Source organism: Rhamphochromis longiceps, linkage group LG22, assembly GCF_057381845.1.
Source record: "Rhamphochromis longiceps isolate RC_006_pf linkage group LG22, R_longiceps_female_GT1.1, whole genome shotgun sequence".
Taxonomy (NCBI): domain Eukaryota; kingdom Metazoa; phylum Chordata; class Actinopteri; order Cichliformes; family Cichlidae; genus Rhamphochromis; species Rhamphochromis longiceps.
In genome coordinates this window covers 13856953-13867864 of record NC_140577.1, presented here as the reverse complement: position 1 = coordinate 13867864, position 10912 = coordinate 13856953, and the positions used below count along the sequence as shown (strand labels likewise).

Here is a 10912-nt window from a genome sequence, read left to right as displayed (position 1 = left end):
AATATGGCATCCTCGCTTCTGTCAGTCTGCCCCAGGGCAGCTGTGGCTACAACTGTAGCTTGCCTCCACCAGTGTGTGAATGTGAGAGTGACTGAATAGTGGCATTGTAAAACACTTTGGGTGCCTTGAAAAGTGCTATATAAATCCATTGTTATTTAATTCAATTTTATTCATGAACTGACACTTCATGACAATAGCATGAACTACAGGAAAAACTAGGCAAAAGCTCATGAAATGCAGTATATTCATATTAACACACCTGAAGTAAAAATAGGTGAGTGGAGGAGAAATGCTCAATGTGCAGCCTCTCCAGCTCCAGGGTTATCCTGTTTTTTTCTTCTCATCATTGTCATTGTCTACCCACGCACATCACAAAATTGCAGCAAACTGTGTACATAATAATATTCACATCATCAAATGGGCGATTAATTGAATGTCATGTGGTGTGGTCTAAGCCTATCAAAGAACCGGATGAGAAATATCATGTTAGCTAGAAGTCAGAAACAGGATTTAAACCTTTAAGCTTCAATTAAAATGTGACAGTGGAGCTGTCTGCTTGTTGAAGTAACTGAAAGAGTTTTTCTCCTCCTTTATATAATTGATTTGTGGCCATTAATGGAAGATTTTGTAGGTTTCCATGAGTGGATTGTGAAATGAGAATCGATGATTAATCTTTGATGAGTGTGTCAACCTTTACCAGACAGCCTGCTGGGCTCATACTTTTGCACTACAGGAACTTTAGTCATATTAAATTTGAACACTGTGGTATGTTCACAGGACTTTAATCTCTCTTTACATTTTTTGGTTAATCCAAGATGTGCTGTAGTATGAACCACAGTTGTGCTGAATAAGACCTTCACAGGATCACCAGTGTGACCACCAAGGCCAGCATTACACAAGTGTGAGATAAACATCTGCCATCAACGATGATAAGATTGCACAGGCTCTTGGTCTTACCCAGTGGAAGGATTTGAGAGAAACTGTATTAAGTAATTATTTTAACTAGTTTAGAATTTAGAGCCTGTTGGAGTGCCTGTGTTATCTAATTTAGCAAAAGTTTGTAAAATTTCCTGGTTACTTTAAGCCTTTGTTAAAGCCCACTTGTTAAAAATCACAGTCCTAGTGGGTGTGTTGTTTTTCGAAAGCCAAAACCTCCTTGGTGGACAATTGAAAATGTCAATACATAGGAAACCCCCTGAATCTGGTTGAGTAAGAAAAATAATTAAGTTACCCATCATTACTTACTACTAATTATCTTGGACATTTGTACTTGTTTTTAACCAGATATTTAACTCTTAGTTAAGTTCCTCAGGTTGTAAAGCATGGCCTTTTTAAAGACCTTTTGGTGAAGTCTGAATTGTAGTCTCAGTTTTCCACCCAGTATAGGTGCTGCTATAGCCCATCTACTTTAAGGTTGCTGTTCATTCAGAGATGCTCTTTTGCATACCTCAGCTGTAACAAGTAGTTATTTGAGATTCTATTGCAATCTTATCAGCTGAAAGCATTTCTATCCAGAGAAGCGCCATTCACTGGATATTTGTTCTCCTTCAGACCATTGTCTGTAAACCATAGAGATGTTTGTATAGGAAAATTACGGGATATCGGCTTTTTCTGAAATATTCAGACAAGCCCTTCTTCTTTTGGCTGCTCCCTTTGGGTTCTCACAGCTGATCACCTGTCTCCTTCTCACCCTGTTTCTTATATCCTCCTCTATCCTGCCTACCCTCTGTATGTCCACCTTCACTACATCAGTGAAGCTCCTCTGAGGTGTCCCTCTTTTCCTCCTGCCTGGCAGCTCCAAATTCCAAATGTTTAGTCCAGTATATCTAGCAGCCCTCATCTTCACATGTGCAAACCATCTCACGCTTGCTTCTCTAACTTTGTCTCCAAAATGCTCAACATGAGCTGTCCCTCTGATGTGCTGAGCTCCTCCAGCTCAGCTTCTTGTCTTTTAGTCAGCTGTTGCTGTTATGTGATTGGCTGATTAAATATCTGCGCTAACGAGCAGCTGTACCTAATAAAGTGGTCGGCGTTGCTTTTAGGTGCGTTAATTACTGTGGTGCTTCGGTCAGCAGGGGCGCTGTGCCGCTTCAGGTACAGGGGGCGCGTCTGCAAAGGGAAGCGGGTTTCAATTTCAAACCCAAATAGTCCGAGGGACGAGCCAGCGGCTTGTGGGAAAGCGCTAATACGAGATAGTTACACTACCGCGTTTAGTCATAGCAACTGTGACACTATTCAGACCACATCTGTATATTTGCCCCACGTCGTGGCAAAAGTGCGTTACCCGCCGTGTCTCCGCTCCAGTTTTCCGCGGGTTGATTTTATTCTGGATAACAAACCGTCGCCTGCCTGGCTTGTTTGCTGCAGGTGTTTTTGACCACTACGGATAGTTTACCATATTAGTTACACACGCACATATTTACATCTTACATTTTCAACATGCCGAGGTCCAACAGGCAAAAGGAATACAAACCCGGAGATCTTGTGTTTGCTAAGATGAAGGGCTATCCACACTGGCCTGCAAGGGTAAGTAAGCGCTCGTCGTTGAATATCTCATTTCCAGCGTAGGGGTTTGGTTTTCATCTCGTTGCGCCTTAGCCGCTCGGCTCCAATCACTTGTTTACCTGCGAGGCCTGTAACAGCCGCTAGCTCCACGAGTTAGCCTAGCGCGGCGGTGCCGACCATCCACATACATACAGCTAGCCTACTGTAAACCACTGCGAATTTCTTTCTGGAGATTCATCGCAGAGTAGACACCTCTTTAACCTCCCGGGCTAACAAAATATTAATGTTTTTGCCAGTTGCTCTTTGCCGCCTTTAGTGTGCTGGTCTTTTTCGTCCCTAGGGGCCTTGTAAGGCTAACTTTGAGCTGTAACGGTTAAAACCAGCACTGTGGTAACACAGCATTGATTACTAGTTAACGGTCATGTCGTACGCAGCGTTAACGTGTGCTTCGCTGCAACGGTGGGCTGCTACTAAGCCACTTTGTGAGTTAGCAGCTCGCTAAATATAAGTTCAAACTGCCCCCCTTTTCTTTTTAACTGTTGCTTTACAGACTAATGGCTACTTGTGAAGCCAAATGCTGTGGTACTTTGTAAACACGCCTGCCCAAACGTTTCGAGAGATAGCAACTCGTAAAGTCGAAATTAGTTCCATTACGTTAAAAAAAATGCTCCATGGTAATAAAAATAGTCACGTAAGACTATAACGTAATGTCTAACTGGCACTGCGGTCGGCATTTTCCTTGTCATTCAAAAGAAAAAAGTGAGAAAATGAAGGGAAAAGCTGCTCTTGGAGCATTTTTAAGTCATGCTTTATACCAAATAAATAAAAAAGATGATTACTGCAACCAATACGTTAGTTCTGTGCATGCTGTATTACAGCTGAAGCAGGAAAATGTAAAAGCGAAGCAGCATGTAATCCCATCAGCCACATCTGTCTTGTGCAGTTGAAAAGGAAAACTTAGATTGCAGTTTTCAGTCAGTGTTTCTGCCCTTTGGTGTTGCAGCCATTCATAAAAGTCAACTAACTATGTCTACCTGCTTTAAAAAAAAATCACTGTTCATTCATTTAAAGAATAAATATATAAAAAGAAATGCTCTATAATCTGCACTACACCACCTAGTATCTGTTTTGATCTCTGCATCTTCCCTCCTTTTTCTCGGTCTTATCACCCCTGTCTCATGTCAACAGCCCTGCCCCACCTATCCTGACACAGTAGTCCTATCTGGGGATGCCAAAAGGCCTGTGTGGCAGAGGCAGAGCCACGCCACGATTGTCTATCATAAGAGTGATTACCTGTGCCGCTGCGTAGTGCTGTGCTAATTTAAAAGCATGTAAAAAAAAAAAAAAATTGGCATGTCCGAGCCAAACACTGTGCTGAAAGATGGTAAACAGTAAAACTTTCACCAGGGAGTTTGTGGGTGCATCAAGGTGTGTAATATATTTCAAAAACTGCTTGTTATTTAGTACTGTACAAGAATTTGCAGGTCTTTGAACCTAATTTAGCTTTACTGTTTAAACTGTTTCTTCATAATGAATTATTTGGAGTATTTATCCAGGATCTAACCTAAAGGCATCATTTGCACAAGTTTTCCACTCTTATATACAGTGCATTATTTTATGATGAAATACATTTGTGTAGTAGTATTACTATTGTTTGTATTTGTGGTTTTATAGAGAAATGACCTAACTCTTTTGCCTATTGTTTAACTTTAGAATAATTTTAGTATTTATTAAAGTATTGAGTTGGTTTTTTTACCAGCTTTCCTTTTAAAACAACTGTGTTGCTAATTCACAGATTGACGAGTTACCCGAAGGAGCTGTAAAGTCGCCTTCAAACAAGTACCAAGTGTTCTTTTTTGGAACACATGAGACGTGAGTATTTTTCCATTAATGTTGTCACTTTTTAATTTTTTCACGTGGATGCAAAATGGGAAGAAACTTGGATCATTTGTCAAAACTTTTTTTAAAAAAGGGGTGTGTACATATTTTATTTTAAAAAAGTAATAACTGACTGTTGTAGGGCCTTCCTGGGGGCCAAGGATTTGTCCCCATATGATGAATGCAAGGAGAAGTTTGGAAAAGCAAACAAGAGGAAAGGATTTGCTGAGGGACTCTGGGAGATTGAGAACAACCCCACGGTCACGCATGAAGGCTACGAGGTAAGTAGATATGAAGGCCACTGAGGTTAGATTTACACTGTGTTGATTGATGTATCCTATTTTAGCTTGAACACCTGCTGATTCATACCAGTGATTATCACACTTCAGCTCATCTAATTGTTGCCAATTTGGTGATTATCGACTTTATAGCCCACAAATCCAGTGACTTTGTGAACAAGGGTTTGCCAGTTGTGACCTGTAAGTGCGCCTTTGGCGGGAGAGCCAAAGGCGCACCTCTGTCTGCTCTGCCCAATGAGTGGCAAAGACGAGCAAGCAGCAGCACAAGTTGTGGTTTGTGGTTTATACTGTGTGAGAGAATATTGAAAGGGGGAAATAGCATAAGCGGGATGTTTTTCTAAACTGGCTTGAAACATAAAGAGCTGGTTTGATTCTACACCACCGCCTTTTCAGCGGCCACATTTGCTGCTTTGTTTTGGTTTGCTGAATTTATTTTCAACATGTAAACAGTTTCCAGAAGTAATTTGGGAAGAAGGACTGCTACAGAGATGGGTGAGAGCAAAGATTATTATAAGTAACTAAAGCCAAACTAAAAGTGGGTGTGAAAAAATATCATAAATGAAAAGTGAAACAATGTTATGTGCATAATTACTGAAATAGCTTTGTACAGAGAAAATATCTTTTAATTTTAATCTGAAATATGTCCTCTCAGCAAGCACAAACAGGCTCTGGTGCAACTGTTCATTGAGACTGGAATGTCTCAGGGATTTTTAATATTATGTATTACTGTGGTGGTTTAAACCTATTAAATTTTACAATCTGACAAATACCCAAATACACCCATGCTATAGTAAACTAAAACTAGCACTGAAAGTACTAAAAAGAACTGCTAAAATTAAACAATAAAACTAAACAGCAACTAAATCTCATTGAAAATGAACTGAAACCACATTGAGTTGAAAGCACAACTGAAAATACAAAACTGTAATGACTCTGATCAGAGCACACTCTGCTGGACAAACTATGTAATGTAACCATTTATCAGTTACTCTCAAAGCTCACTCAGCTGTTTATCTGGAAGTTTAACCTCTACTACGTCACTAGTGATACTGTCACACCTCGCCATTGATGGGTAGATCTAGACTTAGTTTCCCCATGTTTCACTAATGTGCAACTCTTTGCCTGTAGTCATCGAAGAAGGACAACACATCAGAAGGAGCAGGAGATACGGGCAGTTCAGAAAAAGCAGATGCAGAAGGCAGTAGTGACGAGGACGAAGGAGCCCTGGTCATTGACGAGAAAAATGAGAGGGGAGGAACCAAACGAAAAGCAGAGGAGTCCACAGAGGTGAGGTTAAACCTGACTCACAGTCCAAGTTCACTGTAAAGCCGTCTGATGCTTATCAAACTTTTATAGACCTCTCCGAAGCGGCCAAAGGATTCAGAAGCGGAAGGTGATTCTAAAGTAGACGGCAACCAGTCTAACGTGGAGCCCAAGCTCAACGATGTGGCTGGACCCAAGGCGACTGCTCCTAGTGAGTCGAAACCAGAGGCCCAGGAAAATGCTCCAGCAGGGGGCCAGCAAACAGCAGAGAAGGTAAAACCCTCTTATTCGTTTTGGTTACCTGGGAAACATCCCTTAAAATGAACTCGTGGTGAGTTTTCTTTTTCATAAGAGAGGAAAAATACATGCATATTCACATCAAAAAGTGGGGCAGGTGCTCGGCCAAGAAAATGTGTCAGCAGTTCAATTTTACCTGAACATACCTGGCCTTCATCAGACCATCTGAATCAAAATAAATTAACAACGAAAAAACAAAGTAGAATACTAATAATTCAACAAGTTTGTCTGTTTTGGCAGGTGTTTAATGGACAAAGATGGAAACTTTTCTGAAGCCACCAAAACACCAGCAAAACTAGAAGCCATTCCACATGAAAACGTAGCTGTTTCCATGTGTTGTGGCCTTTTGTCCACATGTAAACGCTGTTATATAGCAGTAAAAGCCAGTTTCTGCATTTACACGTGGACAAGGAAGAAGTCAACATGTGCCTTCTTCCTCATTTTACGTACTTTTGAAAGTATTGGAACACTGTTCAGGTGTTTTCAGTCCAACTGCCATAAGTGCATAAAGTCAATGTCCTAGTCATGCAGTCTGCTTTTGCAAACATTTGTTAAAGAATGGCTCATTCTAAAGATATCACTGAATTAGTGTGGTACTGTAATAGGATGTCACTATTTCAACAAGTCAATTTGTGAAATTTCCTCCTCTCTGGATATTCTGCAATCAACTGTAAGTTGTATAAGTGCAAAGTGAAAGTGTTTAAGAATCACAGCAGCTAAGTCATGTGAAGATGGAGAGCAGATTGCTGAATGTGGAGTGCATAAAACGCTCTGCTGATTCACTAACTTCAGAGATTAAACCTCCTCTGGCGTTAACATCAGCACAAAACCCTTGCACTGGGAGCTTTGTTGCCCAGAAGCTGCTGTAGGTTTACTGTTTTGGTGGAACAGCACTTTTGTCCATATAGTGTATTGTTGTTTTGGGGGGTTTTGTTTGTTTTTTAAACATGTGGACAAGTTCTGAAACTTCTGAAAATTAGTTAAGGAAACTGTCTACACACAAAAAAATTATTAATGTAAAAAGCCAGTGCTTACCATCATGTATTTTAAATAAACTTGATGTATCAGTAATATAAAAAGTACATTCCCCACGTCTTTTTGAATTTCAGGCGGTGGATGAAAATAAAATGAAATAAATTCTTTAATTGCTTTTCCCTCTTGTTCCCACAGCCTGCGACAGACAGCGCTTAACATCGACTCAGAAGAAAACCACGAACCTTTGACGCTTTTCTCTGGAATTTAAGCATCAACACAATTACCTGCAGGATGCCAGATTTCAGCCGTTTAATTAATAAGAGAATTTTAAAACAAACAAATAAATAAAAAAAAAACAAAACAACCTAAATGTTTGTATTGAGAGACAAACAAATACTCATTTGCCATTTTTTGGGATATCATATATCCCAGAAAGAAAAAGTTTGCTAATCTGATTTCAAAACAATTGAATTGAGCACTTTAGGGCTCATTTATAAATGGGATTTTGGTGTGTATATATTTTTTATTTCTAAGTGCAATTACAACGACTGAATGCTAGGTGTCAAAACATTTTTCAGCTTAGAGGGGATAAACACTGAATATATGGTAAATTTAAGAAACAAACAAACATTAAAATCACAAGGAAAAAAACATTTATTTGACAAATGCTCCCATTTGATGGTTTTAAAAAGTAGATATTGTACAGGCGATAGAACAAATTTTCATCAATGCTCTTAGCTTAAGTTCATAATTTTACTGCTTCCATTTGTATCACCTAGCTTTTCAGCCTCATTTAAATCATTTATTCATTCATTCGAAATATGATTGAATATTCAGAGGTTTTCTGTTTGTTTGTTTGTGGTTTTTTTTTTCCTGCCCCCATTAATCGTCGTCTGTTTTGCCCTACAACATTTGTTGTTTCGGTGTGTATGCTTGATTGCGAGTGACCAAAGTACGTGATTCATTTCACAGGAACCCATATGTGGAATTAATTATGTAAACCCCTTTTGAGAAAAGCAAATTTAGGATTTAAGCCCCTCTGCTACTCAGTTTAGGCCTCAGTCATGCAGGCCTAGAAACCAGTTGGCAACTATCTGGCAACCACTTAAATGTGTATTCCCAATCACTTGGTGAGAAGTTGCTGGCAGTTGCAAGGTGAAACTGATTGCAAAGAAATATACGGAGCTGCACTGAAAACCTGCTTTGCGTGCTCTCAAGTTGCTGTACTTGTGTAGAAGATGCCGACTTGTCTGCAGACATTTGTCACCTAGTTGCGTAGCTGTAGTAAAACACAACTCAGAAACGAGACTGTTCCCCAAAGATGTTGGGTGCAAACTTGTATTCTGAAGTCGGAACGTTCTTTATTTCCTGTTTGTGTCAAATTTCAAAAAGTTTCACTTCCGCAGAACCATTAGTTGGCAAGTGTTTGCAGACAACTCGGTGTCTCCCTCCCAAACTACAGTAGACTGTGGTAATCTGCTAGTAACCAAATTAATCACAAGGAGGGATTAATTGTAATTCTAACAGATCTAGAATTAGTGACTAAGCCCATGAACATAAGAGTCAAGAAAGAAAGCTGTTCAATGGGACCAGAAGTCTATTTATAATTACAGTTCAGATAGAATGCAGATTTAGGGCACTTCCACGTTAGCTTCATCCATGTCTTTTACTGATATCAGCTAGCAACAACCGCTCGCCAAATGGTCAGAGAGTGCACGTTTCTTCTTGGTGACCGGAGGTTGCTTGGTAGTTACCGACTTGTCCGTAGGCCTGTGTGACTGAGGCCTTACGTAAGGAGACATTCCTGAGTGATGTTCTGTCTGGGCAGAATCTTTAAACTTTAGCATCAGGTTTCCCAAACATCGATTTATTCTAGTGGCAGACTTGGAAAAATTTTTAGAAAAAAATGCTGGTGTAGGCTTAATCCTTATCTGGGGAAATTGAGCCTTAAAGGTAATGTGGAGCAGTGGTAATGACTGCAAGGGAAAGGTTGTTGGCATCACCCCTCCATGTGGAAATTATCTGGAAAAGTCTTCTAAAACTCAGTTTCATGTTGTGATTTCATGTTTAGCTTACAGTAGTTCCACTGTTGCTTGAAGCTGTTGAAAAAAAAAACTTGTGTTCAGAAATGTATTCTCGACACCTTTGAAACGAGTCGCTGATCTGGACTGCACAAAGTGAGATTCATTGAAAGAAACAAGAAACTGAATATGGGTAAATACAGAGAGTGAACCTTTTGTAAATCTTCAGTTTATGACTTTCTTTTCTTGGTTTCCCACCCTCTTAACTGGAATACTAATCTGTTTTACTTCAGTGGTCTTATTATTTTGACTGTGAAACAAAGTTGTGACGTGTTTTATTCCAACATCTGTTTAGACGACATGTTCAGAATATGGTGTTATTTTCCACTGTAACAGTATCCCAAGGGGTTCGGGCCCTTTCACCCACGCCATTTGGATGTCATCGTCATCGCTTCAGTGTTCTTTCATGTAATTAGCAGCGTTAGCTGATAGTTTATCACACTATGAACTTTTAAGGGAAAGCTCAGCTCTGAATGTTGTGTCGAAGATGGCCACCTTCCTATCGTCACACCGCTGATTTAAAAACCTTAAAATGGTCAAAGGCCGGATCTGGAGGTTATTCAAAAGTTTAATTTGGAATTAAAGTGTAAAACTTTGTTTTGTTGTTGTTGTTTTTTTTGGGGGGGGGGGGGGGGTTAGCCTTCTGTTACCTTTGGAAGCTGCCATTCATCTTAATCTGCTGCTTTGTTTACTATTGTAGTTGCCAGACCATTTAATAAACATGTTGATTACAAAAAAACACTTGTTTCTGCCTTACTTAAACTAATCTAGGGTATCAGCTTTCTGGAAAGAACCCAAAACAGTCACATTAGTTGTGTTTGGTTTTAATGATCAGGATTGTCTATTTTTATTGAGTCAGTACAGTGCCTGCTGAAAACCAAGTATTATGTGGGATCTGTTGCTCTAAATCAAGCTCAGAGCATGGGAAAGGCTACCATAACTTTACAGAACAACTAAAATTAATTACTTGTTTCACATCTAATTATTGTCTCTGATTTGGAAAAAAAAAAATGCAGGAAATTAACAATGGAACGTGTTTTGTGTCTCTATGCAGCTGCCACAAATAATTTGCTGCTGACGCAGAGCCTCTCTGTGGGGTTCGGCCCCAAAGGCTGTGGTAGCTGAACTAGTTTTGTTGTTACGTAACATGTCCTGACAGCTCTAAGTTTGCTGTGGGGTTAGGTTAAGCACAAGTTGTTTTAACTACTGTATTAGGGCGTAGATCCAACCGTGGGCTGAAACTGATTTTGGAATGCGGTGTGGTGTCTGTTCATCCGGCTCTCAAGATTAATGACTGTGTCTGTGCTTACACAGATTAGCTTTATTGTCTGTCTTTGTAACCCAGAAAGGTAAAAATCCGTCTTTCGCTTGCAGCAAACATGGATGTTTACCAAAATCCAAGGTCAAAGACAAACAGTCACATGTATGATTGCAGGTTTTCATAAATGACAGCCTCCTCTCATGCTTAAATATCACTCGTGCTTGTCACAGTGACATAGCAGCGAGGCTTGTAATCACGGCCTGCATCTGCCTCAGTGGGTGGCCTTGAAATTAAATATTTCCACACTGAGCCATTCAGGTTTTACACATAACCTTTTGGAATCAGCAAAAATG

The 10912-nt window shown here is 39.8% G+C and overlaps 1 protein-coding gene across 1 annotated transcript; it reads left to right on the top strand.

The window, feature by feature from the left end:
• The first annotated feature begins 2023 nt into the window (after positions 1-2023).
• LOC146643691 (hepatoma-derived growth factor-like) lies at positions 2024-10037 on the top strand. Its single transcript, XM_085395308.1, has 6 exons — positions 2024-2526; positions 4301-4377; positions 4526-4664; positions 5811-5969; positions 6039-6218; positions 7413-10037. The coding sequence occupies exons 1-6, from the start codon at positions 2440-2442 to the stop codon at positions 7431-7433; spliced, it is 663 nt and encodes a 220-aa protein (XP_085251434.1). The 5' UTR covers positions 2024-2439; the 3' UTR covers positions 7434-10037.
• Positions 10038-10912: the final 875 nt, after the last annotated feature.

What these genes read in the sequence shown, in the direction of transcription:
- LOC146643691 (XM_085395308.1), top strand. Translation starts at nt 2,440, where the DNA reads ATGCCGAGGTCCAACAGGCAAAAGGAATACAAACCCGGAGATCTTGTG. An exon ending in TCACGCATGAAGGCTACGAG is followed by an intron (nt 4,665 to 5,810) that starts GTAAGTAGATAT and finishes CTTTGCCTGTAG; the next exon opens with TCATCGAAGAAGGACAACAC. An exon ending in GCCAGCAAACAGCAGAGAAG is followed by an intron (nt 6,219 to 7,412) that starts GTAAAACCCTCT and finishes TTGTTCCCACAG; the next exon opens with CCTGCGACAGACAGCGCTTA.